The sequence below is a fragment of the Sus scrofa genome, chromosome 12 (assembly GCF_000003025.6).
Source record: "Sus scrofa isolate TJ Tabasco breed Duroc chromosome 12, Sscrofa11.1, whole genome shotgun sequence".
Classification (NCBI taxonomy): Eukaryota; Metazoa; Chordata; class Mammalia; order Artiodactyla; family Suidae; genus Sus; species Sus scrofa.
In genome coordinates this window covers 15,543,283-15,567,736 of record NC_010454.4, presented here as the reverse complement: position 1 = coordinate 15,567,736, position 24,454 = coordinate 15,543,283, and the positions used below count along the sequence as shown (strand labels likewise).

Genomic DNA, 24,454 nt, shown 5'->3' with positions numbered 1-24,454 from the left:
GTGGAAACAAATCTGACTAGAATCCATGAGGACTCGGTTTGACCCCTGGCCTCACTCAGTGGGTTAAGGATCTGGCGTTGCCATGAGCTGTGGTGTAGGTTGCAGATGCAGCTTGGATCTGCCGTTGCTGTGGCTGTGGCATAGGCCAGAGCCTACAGCTCTGATTCAGCCCCTGGCCTGGGACCCTCCATATGCTGTGCCATGCGTGCAGCCCTAAAAAGACAAATCAATCAGTCGATCAATATTAGGGTAGATTGTAAGTTTTAGTTGTGTAAGGTGATTCTCTCACCCCCAGCTAGCTCTTTTGCAAAGGACCTTAAATTTTGAAAATGCGGTAGTCAAGCTGGATGTCTTTGAATGTCTGCTAGAAACTGATTTATGCCTTTTGGAGTAGTCTGATTTTTTAAAGTAGATCACTACTTGTTAAAGCAGCTCCAAATAGGTGCACAGATCTGGTTTTTAAGTAAACCAGCCTTAGTTGGCAAATTCCATTTTAAAGTTTGAAAACCCAAGCAGTGACTAACTAATATACAACAAAGTTCCCCCATAAGACCTGAAAGGAAGAAATAACCTTTGGAAAAGAGAAGAGTCTATAAACCACATAATCTTCTAATAGACACATATTGACCTCTTGCATGAAAAAACACACTACTTCAAGAAAGGCTGGGGAGAAACATGAAAAATTTTAATCATGATATCTAATTCTACAAGAATAAATCACTGAAAATATTTTAAGTGCCGTAAGTGCAATAGAGAAAACAATTTTGATTCTTTGATCTAAATTAAAGAATCAGCTTTCTAATTAAATCTATCATTATTTTCTCCAAAGGTGACTAAATCTTATTAAGGTAACCATAATGCCAGTACATTTACTTAGGTAACACTTTATAAAACCTTTTTGATTCAGTAAAATGATCTAAGCGTTCCAATTGTGTAGTATGTAATAAAAGATTTTTTTATGGGATAACTTCCCCAGATACTAATAAAATACAGAACCGGAGACTTTTCTTTGTAGGGCCATAGCTATTTCATCACTGCGCTTTCACTTAAAAATGTTTAACCTTAAATTTCAAGTAATTAGCTAGTTTTGATTCTGCAATAAAAATCTCACCTTTAAGACCAGCAATCTAATAACATAAAACTATGGTGACATACTTATGTAATTCTTTTATCAGATGTTTCCCATTTTAAAAGCTTTATACTGTTTTTGTATTTTCCATACATGTGGAGGTATTAAATGTGAGGAAACATAAAAAGTGGCAACATTTGGGAGAGTTGGATTTTCCTCTGTTTCTTTTACTGTTTTTCAAAGATCATTGTTCTCTTCCCAAAAAGTCCACTCAGCACTGACTCCAGAGTTTTCTTAAATATTTTCCTGTAAGATCAGTGTCAAAAGGCTGAAATTTAATCTACAGATTATTCAGAGAGTCAAAGTGTTATTTTCCAGAGTAAAATAAGCCTTTCCCCTTTTTTATCCCCACATTAAAAGAATGCAGTAGACTTCTTAAAACACTAAGACAAATGCTGAGGGTGCGACACCTTTAAACGGATAAAAGAAAAAAAAATGATAGCTTACATTTATAGGAGCTCCTATTCTTTGTAGACACCGTGCTAAGAACTTTAAACATGTTATTTAATCCTCACAAGTCTTTGATGCAAGTGGTGGTAGTAAGGAAACTGGGATTTAGAGAGGTTAAATAACTTGCTTAAAGTTACATGTCTAGTAATTGGCAGTGCAGGGATTCATTTCATATCTGGCAGACTCTGGAGCCTGTGCTCTTAACCACCATGCTATACTGTGTCATAGACAATGTAATATAAAAAGCTTGAAGTAATAGTAGCAATACAATGGCTTATTGTAGATAGTTCAATACACTGGGGTGTTAGGAATGGGAAACAGTTGCATATAAATACTAATTGCCAGATGGTGGTTGCCAGGCCTGCAGGGAGTGGAAAATGGGGAGTTGCTGTTCAGAGCATATAAAGTTTGAGTCATGCAAGATGAAAAAGTTTTAGAAATCTCCTGTACAGCATTGTACTTATTGTTAATGAAATTACTTACCATCAAATATCTTCTTTAATGAAATGCCTGCTCAGATATTTTGTCCACTTTTTTTTTGTCCACTTTTTCACTGGACGCTTCTTTTCTTATTAATGAGTTTTGAGGGTTTGTTATATAATTTGGATACAAGTCCTTTATCGGATATGTGCTTTGCAGGTATTTCCTCCCAGTTTATGGCTTATCTTTTCATTCTTTTAACAGTATCTTTTGAAGAACAAAAGTCTTCAGAAGTCCAATTTATGAATTTTTGTCTTTGGTGGATTGTTCTTCTGGTGTTGTATCTAAGAATTCTTTGACAAACCAAGTCACAAATATTTACTTCTAGACGTTTTACAGTTTCAGGTTTTATATTTAGGCCTGATTGGTTTTGAGTTAATTTTTGTATATGATGCAGTACATGTTATATGTCAAAGTTTTGGGGTGGGGTTTTTTTTTTTTTTTTTGTCATGAAGATATCCAATATTTCCAGCACTATTTATTGCAAAGACTATTCTTCCTCCACTGAATTCCTTTTGCACCTTTGCACTGTCGAAAATCAGCCACCTAGACGTTTCCTGGTGGCACAGCAGGTTAAGGATCCAGCATTGCCACTGCTGTGGCACCGGTTCAATCCCTGGTCCGGGAACTTGCACATGCCTATGGGCACAGTCCAAAAGGGAAAAAAAAAAATGAGCTATATATATATATGTATGTATATGTCTGTTTCTGGACAACTTCTATTCCATTCATCTTGTTTGTCTATCTTGATGCTAACTCACACCTTCTTGATTGCTGTAGCTTTATAATAAAATTTAAAACCAGGTATCATTACCCTTCCAATGTTAATGTTCTTTTTGAGAATTGTTTTGGCTGTCCTAGGTTCTTTGTATTTCTGAATGAAACCTTGTATGGTATCTATATAGATGAATTTGGGGGAAATTGACTTCTTATCAATGTTGACTCTTCCAATTCATGAACATACTCTATCTCTCCATTCATTTAGCCCTTAACTTCTCTCAGCAATGTTTTGTAGCTGTACAGATGTTGAAAATATTTTGTCATGTTTACCCTTTAGTATTTCATATTTCTTAAGTTTTTAAGTAATGCTGCTTTTTTTTTATTTCTAATTGTTCATTGCTAGTTTATAGAAGTACCGTTAATTTTTGTATATTTCTCCTGTATCCGGAAACCTTGCTAAACTCGCTTGTTATTTCTAAGGGCTTTTTTTTTTTTAATAGATTTCACAGGATTTCTACATAGTTAATCATTTTGTCTACAAATAATAGTTTTACTTCTTCCTTTTTCTCGCCTTACTGCTCTAACTAGAACTAGTACAATGTTGATTAGACGCAAAGGGAGCGGAAATCCTTATCTTATTCTGATCTTTGAGAGAAAGCATTTGGTTTTTCACCCTGAGATCTTAGAGATAGGTTTGCAGTAGATGCTCTTTATCAGGTTGAGGTTGTTCCCCTACTATGTTTAGTTTGCTAAGAGTTGTTTGTTTTTAATCAGGAGTTCATGTTGGATTTTGTCAGATGTTTTTTTTGTATCTGCAGAATAATCATATGGTTTTCATTTTTACTTTGTTAATAAGGTAAATTACAGTGACTTTCAGACGTTGTCACTGGTTTTAATACCCATGTAATGAGAAAATATTCCCTTCTCTTCAATTTTATGAAAAAAAATTGTGCAGAATAAATATTATTTCTTCCTTAAATGGTTGGTGGAATTTTCTCATGAAGCCATCAGGTTCTGGAGTTTTCATGATGGGAAGTTTTCAATTATTTTAGTAGATATGGGCTATTCAGGTTATGTGTTTCTTTTTTAGTGGGCTTTGTTAAATTGTGTCTTTCAAGAAATTTGTCTATTTCAGGGAGTTCCCTTCGTGGTTCAGGGTTAATGAACCCAACTGGGATCCATGAGGATGCAGGTTCGATCCCTGGCCTCGCCAAGTGGGTTGAGGATCCGGCATTACTGTGAGCTGTGGTGAAGTTTGCAGATGCAGCTCAGATCCCATGTTTCTGTGGCTGTGGCATAGGCCAGCAGCTGTAGCTTCGATTCAACCCCTAGCCTGGGAATTTCTGTATACCACAGGTGTGGCCCTAAAAAGCAAAAAATAAAAAAATAAATTTGTCTATTTTGGAGTTCCTGTTGTAGCTCAGGGGGACTGACTAGTATCCATGAGGATGCAGGTTTGATCCCTGGCTTGCTCAGTGGGTTAAGGATCTGGTGTTGCCGTGATCTGTGGTGTAAGTCACAGACAAGGCTTGGATCCTGTGTTGCTGTGTCTGTGGCATAGGCCAGCAGTTGCAGCTCCAGTTGGACCGCTAGCATGGGAACTTCCATATGCCACAGGTGCAGCCGTGAAAAGCAACAAGCAAAAAAAAAAAAAAAAAAAAATTGGAATGGATAAGCAATAAGCAATGAGATTCTGCTGTATAGCCCAGGGAACTCTATCTGATCACTTGTGATGGAACATGATGGAGGATATGTTAAAAAAAAAAAAAATACATGTACATAATGGGTCACTTTGCTGCATAGCAGAAATTGATAAAACATTATAAATCAGGTATAATTTTTAAAATTTTTTAAAAAGAAAAAATTGTCTATTTTAGCTAACGTGTTGAATTTCTTGGTGCAAAGTTATTCATGATTTCCTCTTACCCTTTTAATTTGGAGTCACATTATCACACTTTTTTTTAAGTTTCTGGTCATTTTGCTGTTTTATAATTGTCGAGAGGAGTCGCTGTCTTTACTTTTTTTGGCTGACCTGCAGCATGTGGAAGTTCCTGGGCCAGAGGTTGAACTGGCACACAGTTGCTATCTGAACCACAAGCAGATCCTTAGCCCGCTGCACCACAAGGGAGCTTCCCTATCACTCAGTCTTATTCTGTTTTCATTGGTATTTTCTGTCTTCTCTCTTTTTTTCCTGGTTAGTCTGCTTAGAGGCTTATCAATTTTATTGTGCTTATTAAATATTTTCATTTTTACTATTGTTTTCGTCATTACTATTTTATTTATTTCCACTTCGATTTTTATTATTTCCTTTCTTCTGCTTGCTTTGGGCTTTTTTTTTTTTTTTTTTTTTTCTTTTTTCAAAATTTCTGAGATAAAAGATGAGGTCATTGACATAGACCTTCCTTCTATTCTGATAGAGGCATTTTAATGCTATAAATTTCCCTGTTAAATATTGTTTAGCTGCACTTCACAGATTTTGTATTTTCATTCTCATTCACTTCAAAATGCTAACTTTTAATTTCATCTCACCTCATGGATCTCTCTGGGGAATTTCCATATGTGTTTCTGCTATTGATTCCTAATTTAATTCTATGATAGTTGAAGAGTATACTTGGAATAGCATGAATTCTTTTCAGTTTGTTCAGAATGTTTATGAGTCAAATATGGTCTCTTGATAAATTTTTCAAGGACATTACAATACTTGTGTTGGGGGTTCCTCCAAGTTCGCTGAGTCACTAGGAAGACTCATGGTACTTACTCAGCATATAGTCATTCCCATAGCTATGCTTTAGTACAGTCAAAGGGTACAAAACACAATCAGCAGAGGGAAAAGGTACATGAGCCAAAGTCCACAGGAAACCAGACACAAGCTTCCAAGTGTTCTCTCTCAATGAAGCCTCACAACATGCACTTAATTCCTCAAGCAGTGAGTTGTGATATGTGTGAAATGTTGTCTAGCAGGAAATTTCACTAGAGATCCAGTACCCAAGATTTTTACTGGGTTCTGGTCACTTAGACCTCCTTGCCTAAAACATACCAAAATTCCAGATTCCCAGAAGAAGAGGCAAGTATTCAGCATAAACATACTGTTTGTACAAATTAGGCACAGTGAGCCATTCCTTTTCATTCTGGGAATTGTGGGAATCGTCTTGAAATCCACATTCCCAAACTTCCGGTTGGGGCCAACCTTGCAAGCAAGAACTTCTGAGGATAGTGGTCTCGGGTCAATTATATCAGCTCTTTTCTGCACAATAGCATATTTCCAGTTATCTCCTCCCACCCCTTATTTTATTGTTAGGTGACATTTTACTTATTTAAATCTAATAAACCCTGCCATATAAAAGTCAGTTATCTTTTAAAGAGGTAGAAAAAAATGTTATGTATTAATCCACATAGTTACCACTTCTGATGCTCTTCATTTCTTTGTGTTAATCTGTTTTTTTAATCTGCTGTCATTTTTCTTCTTCCTGATAGACTACTTTTAACATTTCTTATATTGTGTGTCTTCTGGTGATTAATTATTACCTTTTTTCCGTTTTTGTATGTCTGAAAAGTCTTTTTTTACCATTATTTTTGAAAGATATTTTTATTGGATAAAGTATTATATATAGGTTGACATGTTTTTTTCTTTCCATAACTTAAAGCTTTAGCTCTATTGCCTTCTCATTTGCATTGTTTTTGACAAGAAATCTGCTGTCATCCTTATCTTTGGTCCTTTGTGCTTAAAGTGTCTTTTTATTCTCTGGCTGCTTTTCAGATTTTCTCTTTATCACCAGTTTTAAGCAATTTGACTGTGATACTCTTGTGTCATTTTTTTTTCATATTTCTTGATTTTGGGGCTCGTTGAGTTTCCTGGATGAGTGAGTTTATAGATTTTGTCACATTTGAAAATTTCATAGCCATTGTTTCTTTAAATAAATTTGCTGTCACATATTTTCAAGGACTACAATTACACCTGTATCTGGCCACTTGGAGTTGGACCACAGTTCACTGATGCTCTTTTTATTAAACATTATTTTTAGGAAGTTACCATTGTGGCTCAGTGATAACGAACCCAACTATATCCATGAGGACATGGGTTTGATCCCTGGCCTTGCTCAGTGGGTTAAGGATCTGGTATTGCTGTGAACAGTGGTGTAGGTCACAGATGCAGCTTGGATCCAGCATTTCTATGGCTTTGGTGTAGGCTGGCAGCTATAGCTCTGATTTGACCCCATCCTGGAAATTTCCATATGCCACAAGTGCAGCCCTAAAAAAAAAATAATAGTAATAGTAATAATTTTTAACTTTTTTCTCCATGTGTTTAATTTTGCATAGTTTTCATTACTATGTCTTCAAGATTACTTATCTTTTCTTCTGAACTATCAAATTTGTCACTAATCCTATTTAGAGTGTTTTTCATTTCTTTTCTTTTTTTTTTTTTTTTTTTTTTTTTTTGTCTTTTTGCCATTTCTTGGGCCGCTCCCGCAGCATATGGAGGTTCCCGGGCTAGGGGTCAAATCGGAGCTGTAGCCACTGGCCTACGCCAGAGCCACAGCAACACGGGATCCAAGCCACGTCTGCAACCTACACCACAACTCACGGCAATGCCAGATCCTTAACCCACTGAGCAAGGCCAGGAATCAAACCCGCAACCTCATGGTTCCTAGTCAGATTTGTTAACCACTGCGCCATGACGGGAACTCCTGATTTTTTTTTCTAAAAGTAAAATTTGAGTCTTTTATATCTTCCATGCCCCTATCTTTTGAACGTATAGAATATAGTTATAATTATAGTTTTAATAGTTTTCCACTGCTAATTCTAACAACTGTGTCACTTCTGAGTCAGTTTTAGCTGATTAGTTTTTCCACTAATTACAGTTTATATTTTCCTTCTTCTTCGCGTGCCTGATACTCTTCATCTGAATGCTGAACAGTGTGAATTTTACCATAGTGGGTGTTGGATATTTTTGCATTCTTATAAATGTTCTTCAGTTTTGGTTTTTTTTTGTTGTTTTTTTTTTTTTTTCTGGAATGTGAGTTAGTTATTTGGAAATAGCGCCATCAATTTGGGGTCTTGTTTTTAAGATCTGTCAGATAGAACCAGAACAATATTTACAGGTCTCTTTATTCTCTACTACAGAGACAAGTTCTTCCTGGATTTAATCCAATGTCAGGTAAATTGTGAGGTGTTCCATTCTGGTTGTTAGGAGCAGGTGCTGCTCCTGGCCCTGTGTAAGCAGCAGGTGCTCTTCTCCCATTCTCATACTTGTGCCAATCACTACTCTGCTGATTACTCAAGGGTTATTACTCGCCGCAGATCTACAGAATCCCTTCTCTACCGCTCTCTCCAGGACCCGATTCTTTGAAGACTCACTGCCTTGGTCTCCCTGGATTCTCCATTCTATCTGCTCACCTAAGGGAGTCTCCCAGAATCCAACTAGGATCTCCCTCCCTACACTTACTTCCGAAAGTTCTCTCACTGTCATGAGTGGGCATAGGGTTTACCTTTACTTTCTGTCTCTCAGGGGCTCGAATTTTTCACTGCCTATGTCTTGTGCCTTGAAAACCATTGTTTCATATGTTTTGTCTAAAAGTTTGTTTTGAGTTGTTTTATATGGGAGGGCAAATCTGGTCCTGTTTCTCCATCTGGGCCAGAAGTAGAAATTCATATCAAATTTTTAAAAAGAAAATTGTAGGAGTTCCCATTGTGGCACAGAGGAAACGAATCCAACTGGAAACCATGAGGATGCGAGTTCAATCCCTGGCCTTGCTCAGTGGGTCAAGGATCCGGCATTGCCGTGAGCTGTGGTGTAGGTCACAGACACGGCTCGGATCTGGCATGGCTGTGGCTGTGTCGTAGGCCACCAGCTATAGCTCTGATTAGACCCCTAGCCTGAGAACTTCCATGTGCCTTGGGTACAGCTCTCAAAAAAAAAAAAAAAAAAAATTGTAGATGAAATGAACAGAGGATCAACCCATCTTTCATTAGAAAATGACTGGCTTGGGGCGTTCCCATTGTGGCTCAGTGGAAACAAATCTGACCAGCATCCATGAGGACGCAGGCTTGATCCCTGGCCTCACTCAGTGGGTTAAGGATCCAGCATTGCCATGAACTATGGTGTAGGTCACAGACTTGGCTCACATCCCACATTGCTGTGGCTGTAGTGTAGGCCGGCAGCTATATGTAGCTCCGATTAGGCCCCTCGCCTGGGAACCCCCATAGGCCATGAGTATGGCCCGAAAAAGACAGAAAGAAAAGAAAATGAGTGTCTTGGTAGTTAGAATTGGGTTTTCTGTAAACTAAAATACATATTTTACCTATAATAAGAGAGAAATATGGTTATTATTTGCACAAAATAAATCTTACAAGTAGCATTAGCAAGATGTTAATTACTAAATGGATGTGTGTGGCTTCAGCCTTCTCAGTAACTTTTCTAGAAGAAACACATCTGCTGTCCTCTCTGGACACTTAACTCTAAGGCATGTTTTCTCCCGTCCGCCAACTTCCTGTAGGAACATGATTCTTTGATTGTTGGTGTCTTGGTTAACATCCAAGCCTTGCCTGTGATATGTACAGAGCTTGGAAAATAACAATTTTCCTCCCCAAACACCTTATTATTTAATGATCCTCTTGTTTATGACAGTAGCCTTTAAACAGGAACGTACCCCCGAAAGGTGGCAAACAAATGCTTCATTTCTTTTTACGATCATAGTGCAGTTCACGTGCTTTTCAAAGATCTGCGTTTGCATCCAATTGTTCTAGCCTTCCTGTCCTACCAAAACCAAGTCTATAAACATTTCCCTGCAGTTGAGAATGGAAAATCCATATGCAGTGTTTTCATTCACAAATTCATTTATTAAACATTATTGAATGTGCATAACTCATGACAAAAATTGTACTAGTTAATAAGGGCTTACTAGGTTAGGTGACTGTGGTAGGGTAAGTTAATATAAGGGTAGAAGTGTAGGGTTTGACATGGTGATGTCTGATGCATGTATTTGAGGACTGTATATTAGGAGGGGTATGTGGCTTACAAGGTGATTCACTAAAAACTTAAGTCCGTGGTAAAAAGCAAAGGATGCTGAGAATCTAAACTCTATGACTATCCTTCACTGAGGATTAACTAGGTTCTGAACTAAGAAGTTAATGTACATTTTCTTATTTAACCTTATGAAGTAGATGTTCTTATTATTGTCACTTTACAGATGACAAAACCGAGGCTTCGAGTGATCCAGCAGCTCCTCCAAAAGTGTTATTTCTGTATGTAGCAGTGTAATGGGAAGAGGAAACAGGAATTATATCTGAGAGATATTACTCAAAAATAGTTGATAGAACCTGTGACAAATTAGAGGTTAAGGTTAAGGAAGAAGAAATTCCTGGTGGTCTCCAGTTTCTCTCTTGGGGGACCAGGCAAATGATGATACTTCATTAACTGCGATAACACGTAGAAAATAAAGAATGGGTTAAGGTGGGTGAGAAAATAACTTGAGTTCTAAACATTTTAAGTTTGATATACCTATTGGAAATCCGTGTGGGTAACTCATGTAAGTTGCTGGAAATACTGGTCAGGAGTTGAGAACTGGGATCTGGAATAGAAGCATAAACTATCACCACTTAGATAGTTGTGAAAGCTGTTCGTCTATGCCTTTGAGATTACCCAGGGAGATCATGAAGAAGACAAAACAATAAAATATAAACCTAAGATTGGCAATATTTTAGGGATGGGCAGAAGGGGAGGAATCATTAAAGATATATCAGGAGGAGAGGACTGAAAAAGAACTAGAAGAAAGTGTTATTATGTTAAGCCCAAGACGGGAATGTATTTCAAAAAGCCGGGATTAGTTAAAACTGTTAAATCCTAAGGAATTGTTAAGCAATTCATTGGACTTGAAAATCAGAAAGTTTCAACAGAGTGTATGGGAGGAAGCCAGGCTAGAATGAATTACTGCTGTGAAAGTGAAGAGAGCAAACATGGCTCTTTCAGAATGTTTGGGGGATAGCAGGGATGTAAGAAATTCAAAACGACGAGGGCTCAAAAAGAGTCACCATATTCTCAATATCCTTTTCATTATGTTTCATTTTAAATAATAGGTGTGAGAGGGAGGGGATTATGGCTACACTGGATTCTTTTTTTTGGCTTGATAATGTAGATAGTGGTAGCAGCTACCACCGTTAACAAGCAGATACTGTCCTAGGCACACTGCAAACATTAACTCATCTTAATCCTCACGTCATGGTTATCCCTGAGTTAAAGATGAGGAAAACTGAGATATCAAAAACATTGGAGTTCTTGGCTCAGCAGTAACCCGACTAGTATCCATGACAATGTGGGTTTGATCCCTGGCCTCACTCAGTGGGTTCAGGATCTGGCATTGCCTTGAGCTGTGCCTTGAGCTCAGATCCAGCGTTACTGTGGCTGTGCCATAGGCAGCTGCAGCTCTGATTTGACCTCTAGCTTGGGAACTTCCATATGCCATGGGTACAGCCCTGAAAATACAAAAAAAGAAAAAAGAAGGAACATAAGTACCTCTCCTAAGGTCACACAGCTAGTGAGTAGCAGAGACAGTAAACAAACTGAGGCGTCCTGGCTCTGTGTCCGCAATCGCAATCGTACCCACTCAACTCTATGTTTCCCTGCTGACCCAAAAAGCATTTTTGCTTTATTTAATCTTTTTTTTTTCAAATAGACATTATCTGAAATGAACATTTCTCAGGCTATTATCTTTAGATTGCTTTTCAGGACCTGCTTCAAATTACTTTAATATTCTTCAAAAACTCATTTCCTGGGGTTGGAATACTACTATATTCCTAGGAATGCCTACTAGTCCTATTCCTGAGTGCCATAAATAAGCAACAGACCCTAAAGAGAGTTGACTCTTGTAAATAGGCGAGCAAGCCTTCTAGAAGCTCAGTAAATGAATGAGCCCTCCCTTGGTTCAATAAATATACTCACAAAAAAATAAGTATGTTTTTTGACTTCTGTGTGGTGCTAATGTGATACCAGGTTTTATCTGAAGTGTTATGTTTTTCCTCTGCTCTGTGCAGAAAATCGCATGAATAAGCCTGAAATTATCTCTTGTTCTGAGGAACAGAGGTGCTTCCAGGCTAGACTTTCCAGCCATCATGGAAGAATGTGAGGAAATACGGCTCTGCTCCTGTTTGCACCAGACCTTGGCTGTATTACACACACCCTTTCTTCTGGCAGTCCTGTGACTGACTTCTTCTAACATGATTCATGGTGGTTTTCCATGAGTAAATATGCTTTAGTCTAAATCCAGTTAAAGCTCTCTTGCCCCCACTTCCCCTTCCCCTCTTCCCTTTGCTGCAGCTGTTTCTGTTTGCATTTGAACAAGCTGGTCTGTTAGCCTTAATGCACTTTTATTTGTTTTTTAAATGTTTGTTCTTTGACTTGGTTAAAGAAAGGTCAGTTTTCTCCGTAAGCCTAGATAGATAATTATTCGTATTGATGGTCTCACAGAGACTGTTTCCTAGAGAGAATTCATTTGTCTGACGCAGGCCTAATTTGCATTGAAGAGATGCACACACTGATCTGAATCTGGCGTGGTTATTAAATCTGTTTTTAAAACTGCCTTCCGAAGCTTGTCTTACTTGTATACCCTGTTAGAACACCTTTCCTTTCTGTGTTTTTTTTTTTTTTCCTTCAACATTTTATTAGGAAAATTTTCTGATATAGAAAAAAAAAGGCAAGAATTTTACAGTAAACACTTGCACACTTGCCTTATTATAGCATTGATGTTTTATTATCTTATTTTTCCCACATATCTATCCACCCACCCATCTCTGGGACCACTCATTTTTTACAAATTTCAAAGTAACTTCCAGATGTCAGTATATCTTGGAATTTTTTGAGAAGGATGGGATAATCTTTCTGCTCTCTTGCCACCCTGGGACTTCCACTTCTTGGGTGCAGGGGTAAGAAAACCACATCTGTTACTGAATGTATGGATTAGCTTATCTTTTCCTCTTCCCTCAGCTATAGTTGCAGGGATCATTTCTCACTGGATTATTTCAGTAGTTTCTGCCTTAGAAAACCTCTTGAAAGCCAGCTGATATCCCAGAGAAACATTTATTTAGGAATATGAACTCCACATCATGTATTCATAATCTCCATGTCCCATGGTTCAGGCCATTCGTATGCCCTAAATTTATAGTTGGTACATACGAATTATGGCTTTCTTGTATCATATTGATCTGACAAAAGCCTTAGATTCTGAGGTACAGAAATTGTTTCTAGGCCTGTTCTTGGTGTCTGCAGTTGTTTTACCATATGGTACTGGGCTAATTTTGTCTTTTCTTCCCTTGAGGCTTTTGTGAATTGATTACATTTTTAGAAAAATTTTAAAATAACTTTTTAAAATGTCAAAGCTTTCTCGGTAGAATAAAATATGATGAGAGATTACGTCAACATGAGAACAAGTTACCTTAATAGAATTTTTCTCAAAAACTTCAGCACATAGTTGAATCTGTACTTATTCCCCATATTATAAATTGGCAGTAGTCATAGTCATGAAAGTCCTTTTGGCACAGGATGGTAAGTAATCTCAGACCTGAAAAGATAAGTCGGTTAGTTTAGAAAGCAACTGAGTGTCTCAGAAGCTCTTCTCTTTCTGGAAAGGTCTTTTCTGGCCAAGCATGCAGATCCTATAGTGAAGCACAGGGGAGGTGAAGGAGAAAGAAGCTAGCCTCTCCAGTCAGCTAAGTCTACTCAATTCTGGTCATCAGTGGTTTAATCAGTGGTCAGACTGCAGATTTAATAGTGACATCGTAGAGAGCAGCTACATAATAAATAACAGAAAAAAAAACATGGATTTTGGATTCAGATTTTGAGTCTAGTTCTGAAACCAGGTGTGGGATCTTAGCTCTCTTAAGGGCTGATTAGACTCATCTCAAGCCAACTGATCTTGTGTTTTCCCCTTCCTCACTGGGAGTCCTGTGACTGCTCAGCCAGAGCTCAGTGTGTCTGTCTGAATGTCTCCCCACCAAGAGCACTCAGAAACCCAGGAAACCCCCTGAGTCACGGTTAGCAGCCCCCTCCTATCAAGCGACATCATGGAAAATGGTGGAGTAAGGAGCTCCAAGAATCAATCCCTCCCCTGAAGCAACCACCAAGCTAGCATGTCTGACAGCATCAACTTTTTCAGAACTCTGGAATTGCAAAGCAAAGCAAGAAAAGCAGGTTATAAAACAGTATCTATAGTATGATCCCATTTTTTGTTTTAAAAATAAGTGTATATGGTACATACAGAACTCAGGGGAAAAAGTGAATTGAGTTTCTCTCTGGGCAGTGGGAGTAGAATTATCATTTTGTTTATTTGCTCTTCCTAAACTTTCTATAGTGAATATGTATTACTGCATAAAAAAATAGCAAAAGTGAAATAGAAGAGTTTGGCAGTTTCTCAAAAAGTTAAAACATAGAGTTTCCATATGACCCAGCAGTACCACTCCTGCAAGTATACTCAAGAGACTGAAAACATATGTACACAAAAACTTGTACATGATTGTTCATAGCAGCATGACTCATAACAGCCAGAAAGTGGAAACAAGCCAGCTGTCTGTCATAAATGGATAAACAAAATGTGATCTACCCACATAATGGAATATGATTTCAGCAATTCAGAGGTTGCAGTACTGAAACATGCTACTACATGAATGAACCTCAAAACATGTTAGGTGAAAGAAGGCAGATACAGAGGGCCACCTGTTATATGGTAACATGTATGTGAAATGTCTCAAAAAGCAGTTCTGTAAAGACAGAAAGTCTCTGATTGCCTGGAGGCTGGGGGAAATGGCGACTAGAGAGTGATGGCTAAGGGGTGTGTGGTTTTCTTTAGGCAAAGATGAAATTATCCAGGAACTAAGCAGTACTGGTTGTGCAACTTGGTGAATATACTAGAAACCACTGAATTATATACTTAAAAAGGATGACTTTGATGGCCTGTGAATCATAGCTCAATAAAATAATGTTTAAGAAAAGTAAAATATATCAGCTGTGCAACACTAGAATTAAGAATATTGTTAGCAAGTTAAAGTTACTTTTTTTTTTTTTTTTGTCTTTTTGCTATTTCTTGGGCCGCTTCCACGGCATATGGAGATTCCCAGGCTAGGGGTCGAATCGGAGCTGTGGCCACCGGCCTACGCCAGAGCCACAGCAACGCGGGATCCGAGCCGCGTCTGTGACCTACACCACAGCTCATGGCAACGCCGGATCCTTGACCCACTGAGCAAGGCCAGGGATTGAACCCGCAACCTCATGGTTCCTAGTCAGATACGTTAACCACTGCGCCACCATGGGAACTCCTAAAGTTACATATTTTAAAAGACTGTTTTGATGAAGAGATAAGTAGGAGTTCCTTGGTGGCCCAGCAGTTAAGGATCTGGCATTGTCACTGCTGTGGCTTGGGTTCGATCCCTGGCCCGGGAGCTTTGGCATGCCACTGGTGCAGCCAAAAGAAAAAAAAAAAAAAGAGAGAAGTAACCATGTAGCTGTATGTCCACAGCCCTTTTTTTGTTTTTTTGTTTTTTAAGTCAAAATTTGGGACATTTTTAAATTGATATATGGAAGTATTTGTCTCTTATTAGAGTTTGGCTTTATATTTGAATTAGTTATATGACTTTTGGAGTTGTCCTTTTTAAAAATGTTCAATTATCATTCTGATAGTTTTTAGGAGTTTTACATGAGAGTGTTTACATGTATATGTGTTTGTATGTTTTCTCAAGTAAGGTGCCATTTCTATTTCCCATCTTATGATGTGGTTAAGTTTGTTCTAGATGAAATAAGCAGTATAAATAGAGCTGATTTCTCCCTTTATGATTTCCCTTTCTCCTATCTTCATCCCTATCCCACCCCTGGCCTTTATTCTCCAAAATATAAAATGAAGTTAGAGTATAGTACTTTTTTTTGTTTTTGTTTTTGTTTTGCTTTTTAGGTCCACACTTGCAGCATATGGAAGTTCCCAGGCTAGGGGTCAAATTGGAGCTGAAGCCACCGGCCTACGCCAGAGCCACAGCAATGCAGGATCTGAGCCGTGTCTTCGACCTACACCACAGCTCACAGCAACACCGGATCCTTAACCCACTGAGCGAGGCCAGGGTTCAAACCTACATCCTCATGGATCCTAGTCAGGTTTGTTACCACTGAGCCAGGACAGGAACTCCCTATAATACCTAACTTATTGCTTTTTAGGGCCACACCTGTGGCATATGGAGGTTCCCAGGCTAGGCGTCACATTGGAGGTACGGCTGCCGGCCTACACTACAGCCACACCAACTCCACATCTGAGCCACATCTGCAACTTGCACACAGCTCACTGCAATGCCGGATCCTTAACCCATGAATGAGGCCAGGGATCGAACCAGCAACTTCATGGTTCCTAGTTGGATTAGTTTCCGCTGAGCCACAACAGGAACTCCTAATACTTTACTTTTAATGAATACTTTCAGTAAGTATTTATTGATCACATACTATGTGTCAAAACACTGTGCTAAGCTTAAAGATACAGGCATGAAATACTTGGTTCCAGGCAGGTAAAATGATACATCTAAAACTACTCCTGAAACAGTTAGAAGGCATTTAACTCAGATAAGGGAGGTCAGGCAGGACTTCTTTTTACCATCAATATAAATAGAAGCTTGATCTTTGAAACCAGGTCACATCTGTTATGCATTTTTAGAGATTCTTTCAAAGTAAAGCTCATACTTAGCCCTTAGCACATCTCACAACTACATAAGCACAAAAAAATTTTTTTGAGAAAAGCAATAGAGATTTGTTCCCAAGACATGTATATAAACCAGAAATCTTTCTTTCTTTTTTTTTTTTTTTTTTTTTTTTTTTTTGCTTTTTAGGGCCGCATCCACAGCATGTGGAAGTTCCCAGGCTGGGGGTCAAATCAGAGCTACAGCCGCCAGCCTATACCACAGCCACAGCAATGCCAGAGCTGAGCCGCATCTGTGACCTACACCAAAGCTCTTAGCAACACAAGATCCTTAACTCACTGAGCAAGGCCAGGGATCACACCTGCATCCTCATGGTTCCTAGTCAGGTTCCTTAACCACTGAGCCATGAAGGGAACTCAAAGTCTTTTGTTTTTAACTGGCATGAATACAAACAATACAGGTGCAAAGACATTAGGTAAAAGCTTGGTTCTGCTTCCTTGACAGCTTGGGATATTTAAAAGCTGTTAAACCATCATAGCTTTTAGAAGTTTGCTTCCCCTAATATACTTACTATATTAAAAAAAAAATTCATGAACCTAGAGGAATTACTCTTTTTATTGTTATTTTTAAAGAAACAGACAAGTTCTCTTTATACTGCTTTCTGCAGGACCGAGGTATAGTGGTGCAGCCGTATGGTCGTTAAGTACTGAAATATGTCCTTATAGGCTGGTAAGGGGCTGATGCGCTAACCCTTCTGGATGCCACCACATCGCATCCTCTCCCCCAGAAACTCCAACCTACATCCCCCTATAATCCACATCTTAGATTATCAGCAGGCACAGAAAGAAGCCGTAAGGACCCTGCATTTTTTTTTTTTACTGGTTTTACATCCATCCTGATTACTGGTGTCTGGGTCATCCCCACTGTTCAATAATTTTGAATATCACCCCGACTTTTCTGCCTATAACATAAAGTATTACTATTTTAACCATGTTCCTGTTCTTGTCAGCTACAGTATTAAATAGCTCCAGCTCACCTGCTGTTGCTTCTCTGTGTAGAACCAAAACTCAGAATTTTATTGTTTTCTGAATAACCCAGAATGCCATCATGCTGGAACTCCCAATGGTCTCCTAAACCATACTGCTTTTTTTCTTTAATTCCGTCAGTGTTGACGCTTTGGCCTAAGTTCTCCGTTCTCTTCTTGTTCCTTCCAGTCCGCTTTGCACCTTATAGGCCTCCGGATATCTCCCTGAAGCCTCTGCTCTTTGAAGTGCCCAGCATTACTACAGAGTCGGTGTTTGTTGGCCGTGATTGGGTCTTCCACGAAATAGATGCTCAACTTCAAAGTTCAAACGCCAACGTGAACCAAGGAGTCGTGATTGTGGGAAACATTGGGTTCGGCAAAACCGCCATCATCTCCAGACTGGTGGCCCTCAGCTGCCATGGAACACGGATGAGACAGATTGCCTCAGACAGTCCACACGCCTCCCCCAAACGTGCGTATGCCTCCTCAAAGAACTTGTGCTTTTTTGCTCTGAAAGTTGTTTCTGCTGTATGTATATATTAAGTCTCATATCCTTTCGTTTTTCTTATCTGCAGCATCTGACCTGCATGGAAGGACCATTAATTCAGAGCTGGGGGAAAGAATGTAATACTCTGTTTACATTTAACCCTCGTATCTCACAGTCACCTGCGTGTGACTGAAAAAACCTTTCTCTCAGAATAAATTTATGGCTCTTCCCTACTGGCCGTCTGGCTAGTCCGTCCTTTGGATAATGACTATACAGCAATTGCCTGTAAGAGTGGTTTACATCCATCACTGTCAGCTCTGCTCAGCCTGTGCCGTCTTCCTGTTCACGCTGGCACAGTCTGTTTGCAGCCTTCATTTCCTTGTGATTGATGTCAGTATTGCTTGGGCTAGAACTTCACTGTGTCCTTGAAGGGTTTCTCCTGCTTTCTTGTGAAAAGATGCTGAGATCTTCATGCATCTTTCATCACAGGCAGGGTGCAGCTTAATGATCACCATCAGGAGCTTGTTTATTTATTTTTAAAATACTCATGGTCCTTAGCACCAGGCACTCCCTAAGAGCTTAACAAACATTAATTCATCCAGTCTTCTTCTCCACTCAGTGAGGTAGGTCCTGTTATCTTCATTTCAGAGGTAAGTGGTTTGAGACTCGGAGAGGTTAAGGAAGCCTCCCAGGTTTCATAGCCGATCAGTGGTGAATTTGAGCCTAAGCAGCCTGGTTTCTGAGGCAGGTCTCATTCACTTTGCTGGGCTCCCTCTTCTTATTGATGAAACTCACTTGAGTAAAGGAGATAAAGGGAGACGTATAGGTGTTCTTCCTGTACATAGTCTATGTCTAGAGCCAGTCTACCTGGCCTCTGCTGGTTATACGGGAACAAAAAGAAACCATTGCTCTGCTAGTCCAGATGATACTCTAGCTCACCACGGATTTCCAGACAGCACCCACTAGAAATGGTTTCTTTGAGGTCACAATAGTTACAGAGTCTAGCGCAGTGCTGTAGGAACTCAGCAGGAACTCATCCAACACCTTCCAAACGTCCTGGCTTCTCGTTGAAGTTAATTAGCAGTTTCTTGTCATCAAGTAGGCAGATGGCCTCAGGTAAACTTAGAGATATCTGACGCATAGAAGAGCTCGTGTCTAGAAAGAAAACTGGTTGAATCAGGAGTCCCTGTATGGTGGTAGGAATTGGTATGGAAGAATTCATGGCTTATGAGCAATGTCATGTTTAGTTTCCACATGAAGTTGTCCTTACACAGACTGGCATGGTGTCATGGGAGCAAAGAGCCCACAGTTTGAGCCCTGGCGCTCAAATTGATGAAACTTTGTAGCCTTGAGAATTTTACTTTAATTCTTTAGACCTCAGTTTTGTCATCTGTAAAATGAGTAAGTGGGATTAGGTGATCTTTAAGATTTGTTTCCATGCTAAACTGCTCCGATTCTCAGATGTTTTTATGGTTGAAAATAACTTTCCACACCTAGTTCAGTGTTCTCCTTAGAGTGCTTAACTGTCACACCAGACTACTTCTTATCTGAGGAATCCAAGGTTAGCTGTTGGAGTGTGTCAGAAAGAAAACCAGATAGGTAATAGTCTCTCTGTATGTCACTGTTGCAGATAACAGAATGGTAGGATCATGACTCAAGGGCAAGAAGAGCTGCTTTCTCTGAAAGCAAAGCTACCTGGGAGTAGCCCCCCCTCTAAGCCTGGGAGAGCAGGAGTTAATAGAAAACAGCCCATGTGCTCCCCAAAGCAAAAGTTCTTTAAAGGTAGCTTATTAAGCTATTCTCTAACATCCATTGCCTTTTACCTCCAGAGAAACCCGAAAAACACTGGGACACTTCCATTCACATGGTCTATGTCCACATGTCGAGACTTGGATTTGGCCTGAGAGTTAACTTTCAAAACTTGAAAAGGTGTTCAGAAGATAGAGTATGTGGTTAGCATATATCAGAATTACACGGAACCAGCATTGCCTTGTTTTACTCTTTGAAGTAATAATTTTTATTGTCATCTTTGATGTCCAAAGAACATTCTATCACTGCCATCTTAACTGAATCACTACTCCTTAAGAAGGGTCAAGAGGAAATTCCCCCTATGGCTCGGTGGGTTACAAACCCAACTAGTAACCATGAGGATGTGGGTTCAATTCCTGGCCTTGCTCAGTGGATTAAGGATCTGGGATTGCCGTGAGCAGTGGTGTAGGTCATAGATGTGGCTCGGATCCCGCATTGGTGTGGCTGTGGTGTAGGCCAGCAGCTGCAGCTCTGGTTTGACCCCTAGCCTGGGAACTTCCATATAACTCAGGTGCAGCCCTAAGAAGCCAAGGGAAAAAAAAAAAAAAAAAGCAGGGTCAAGAGAAGGTGGTTGATAAAGAACAAGATGGTTTGGGGCATCCATCTCTCACTATTTAAGCTCCACCGGAAATGTTACTGGCAGTAGCAGAATTTTTTTCATTACTAAATAAGAATGAGGTCTATAGAGAGAGAGATGGCCTAGTTTTTACAGTTTAATTTACATTAAGCTTTGGTAGGTTTATTTGGAATCCCACTGGCCTTCTGAACCTCCGTCAGTGGTACCAATGATGCAGTTGTAGTAATAATGAAAATAAAGTGGAAAATTATTGGAGCTTCCAACTTCCACTTCTGCATCCTGTGTCACTCTTTCTTCTGTCCCTGCCTCCTCCGCACTGAGCAGCATTGCTGTGAAAGATGTGAGCAGTTTCGTCTGCAGCACTGCATTGCCTGGCTCTGTCCTTCCCCCACAGACACCCAGCCCCCAGCCACCCCCTCCTTGTCATTTCCCTGGGAAGGTACAGAAAAGCTGTCAAGGCAGGCAGTAGCCTGTCATCCTGCCTTCCGCCTACACCCCTTCCCTAACGTGACTCCCCCATGGGCCTCCACCACCACCATTATCACCCACCCCGCAACACACACACACTAAGAACAAAAACATTTCGTGAAAATGGACCTGTTGTGTAATTCAGGCATTATTACATTAACTACAAGTATACTTCGTACAGTATTAGGGAAGTTCTGTCTAATACCAGACTATATTTTCCTATCACTAAACATCTCAGTGTTATTATTAGGATTTGACATTTACCAGCCAGCTGCCAGGCTCCCAAATAGCTGTTTAGTGAGTAACCCCTGCCCTCCTGACTCTGCTCATTCCAGAAACCTGTTTTTCGAGTTTGCTGTGCATACTGCAAGCTCCCCCCATTATCTTTTATTTCTGCTGTTCTCTGAATACCAACCAGAAAGTAAGGACACCTAGACCAAAGGGAGAGCATCTCCAAAAGGGAATAGCCAGGAGTTCCCATCATGGCTCAGTGGAAATGAATCTGGCTAGTATTCATAAGGATGCCGGTTCAATCCCTGGCCTCGTTCAGTGGATTAAGGATCTAGCATTGCCATGAGCTGTGGTGCAGGTCGAAGATGTGGCTCGGATCTGGCATTGCTGTGGCTGTGACATAGGCCGGTTCGACCCCTAGCCTGGGCTTCCATGTGCCACAGGTGCGGCCCTAAAAAGACAAAAACAAAACAAAACAAAAAGGGACGAGCTGGAAGGTAGAAGGTACTCAGACAATATTTATCCACAAAATAAAATACCAGATGGAGGAGAATGGGCTGGGGAGAGGGAGTAAGCCGCAGGCAGGATAAGGTGACAGTCACTTAACTGCACACATTTCTTCTGTCTTTTTTCACAACCATTCCCCACACCCACCCTCCTACAATTTATTCATAACTCTGTCCAGTGTCCAGGAAATTTATTATGCCAGTTGGGTGGAAGAAGTCTCAATTCAGTCCTACCAGTAGGGAGTTAAATGAGAGCAGTTTCCCCTCTTCCTCCTCCTCTTCCATAGCCATTGACCATCAAATAACAGTCTACTTATTTCATGCCTGTTTTTAAAATATCTGTATTCATAGTCGTGGTCTATAATTTCTAGCAGTAGTTATTATCTGAATAACATAAACAAGTAGAATTTTTAAAAACACCTTTATTAAGCTGCAATTCACATACCGTGTAATTCACCCATTTAAATCATTCAATTCAGTGCTTTTTAGTATATTCACTGAGGGGTGCAGCAGTCACTATAATCTTAGAACATTTTCATTCCCCCTAGAAGAAATCCCATGCCCACTGGCAATTAATCTCCATTTCCCCCCTAGGTCCCTAACTCCACCCCTCGGTAACCACTAATTTGCTTTTTGTTCCTATGGGTTTCCCTCTTCGGGGCATTTCACCTAAATAGACTCATATCCTGTATGGTCTTTTGTAAGACCGTTTCTCTGAGTGAGTGTAATATTTCAAGAGTTGTCCGTGTTGTAGCATATATCAGTATCTCATATCTTTTTAATGTCGGGTCATGTTCCATCGTGTGGCTATACCGTATTTTATCCATGCATCAGTGGATGGACATTTGAGTTGTTTCCACTTTGGGGCAATTATGACCCTGGATTCTTTGAACATTTGTGTACAAGTTTTTACATGGGCATATGTTTTTAATTCTCTTGGGTACATACCTAGGAGTAGAATTGCTGGATCAAAGAAGAAATGAAATTTAACCCATCTTACTTTAGTTCGGAGTTTTATGATTATCTGATGCAAACATCTCATCTTTTTAATCCAGATGTGGATGCCAACAGAGAGCTGCCACTCACACAGCCACCGTCAGCCCACTCCTCCATCACCAGTGGAAGCTGCCCAGGAACTCCAGAAATGCGCCGGCGACAGGAGGAGGCCATGCGGAGACTCGCCTCGCAGGTACACTAGGATCGCGCGCTTGCAGGCATGCTGGTTCCTTTTTATCATCAAGGGGGCACAGGTAGGGAGACCCCTGGCCACATGAACAAAAGAACATACAGGTACACCGTGAGAACGTGGAGAAAGGGTTTCTTTCCTTGCTGTTCCTAGAAAAATACTTTACTGTTACGGAATCAGGGCCTTTGAAATAACCAGAGTCCCATGATAGATAAGGAAGTTAAAATGCAAACTCTGTGATTTACCCAAGATCATAGTAGGTAAGTAATCAGTGGTTTTTTTATTTTCATTCCTCACTTGAAACTCTTCCTGTTACACTACACTATCCATGAATGTTCATGGAGCTGGGTTTTACAGTTCTGTTTTCATCAAAGGAGCTTCTACACATGGTTTAGGAAATCACATGATGTTCAGACTTAACAATAAAAACCAGACATTCTCTTCCCCTCGTCAACCTACCCTCTCCCCAAGGCAGTCACCTTCTACATTGAGAGATGTTTCTCTGTTCTTTACCTCCTTGTTTCTAAATAATATTCATGTACTGCTCTAAATTTTAATCTGTTTCATATATGTTTGTTATTTATTACGGTGGATGAGAATTTTAACTCTTTCACCTTCCTTCCTCCCACTACCATCACAGTACAGTTACATCATAATTTTTGTATGAATCTGTGGTATAGTATTTGCAGTATTTGTATTGCACAAATATGGTTCACTGTGGAACCAAGGATAACATTTTCTTTTTGAGCAATTTTGCTTTTCCTGAGTAATGAAGCGCCTCATTTTAAAATTTGCTTTTATTCCTTCAAAACTCTAATGCTTTGTACAGTGCCTCTCAGTACAGTTTTCCTCATCAGTTACATCCTCCTGGGCCAGGAGACATTTATCCTAGAGCTTCATTGAGCTTTACCTGGACCTAGAATGCTCTCAAGGCTTAACACCTCGTTGTTAATCCTGGAAATTCCTGTTACTTTTTGATCCCATGTCATCTTCTTTCTTGATTCCTTATTTTGATGGAGCACATTTTCTAGTGGCTTGCATCGGAGGTAAGTTTTTTGAGACTTAATGTTCCTAAAAGCATCTTTATTCCATTCTTACACATTACTGTTTGTTTGACATAATATAGTTCAAAGTTAAAAGTTATTTTCCCTCAGAATTTTGAAGACATCCATCTTGAACTTCCAATGTTGCTGTTAAATAATACAGTACTATTCTTATTCCTAACTCTTATATATATATATGTGTGTGTGTGTATATATATATATGTGTGTGTGTGTGTGTATATATATATATGTGTGTATATATATATATGTGTGTGTGTGTGTGTATATATATATATATATATATATATATATATATATACACACACTTTTTTTCTCTCTTCAGAAGTTTTTGGAATCTTCTTTTTATCACCATTGTTCTTGTGTAAATTTTTTTTCTTATTCTGTTGAGTTACATTGATATCTGTTGAGCTGGAGTTTGCTGGGTTTTTTTTTTTTTTTTTTTTTTCGGTCTTTTTGCCTTTTCTAGGGCTGCACTCGTGGCATATGGAGGTTCCCAGGCTAGGGGTCTAATTGGAGCTGTAGCCACCAGCCTACACCAGAGCAACACGGGATCCAAGCCATGTCTGTGACCTACAACACAGCTCATGGCAACGCTGAACCCTTAACCCACTGAGTGAGGCCAGGAACCTCATGGTTCCTCATCAGATTTGTTAACCACTGAGCCACG

At 39.6% G+C, this 24,454-nt stretch overlaps 1 protein-coding gene across 19 annotated transcripts in view; it reads left to right on the top strand.

Annotated features, from left to right (window-relative positions):
- The window catches only part of TANC2 (tetratricopeptide repeat, ankyrin repeat and coiled-coil containing 2), a 365,248-nt gene that overhangs the window by 246,095 nt on the left and 94,699 nt on the right, over positions 1–24,454 (top strand). For all 19 annotated transcript variants that reach the window (XM_021068126.1, XM_021068124.1, XM_021068122.1 and 16 more), the window contains 2 exons: positions 17,650–17,931; positions 22,593–22,726. In XM_021068126.1, coding sequence (XP_020923785.1) covers positions 17,650–17,931; positions 22,593–22,726 — 416 coding nt within the window. The remainder of the gene's footprint in view (positions 1–17,649; positions 17,932–22,592; positions 22,727–24,454) is intronic.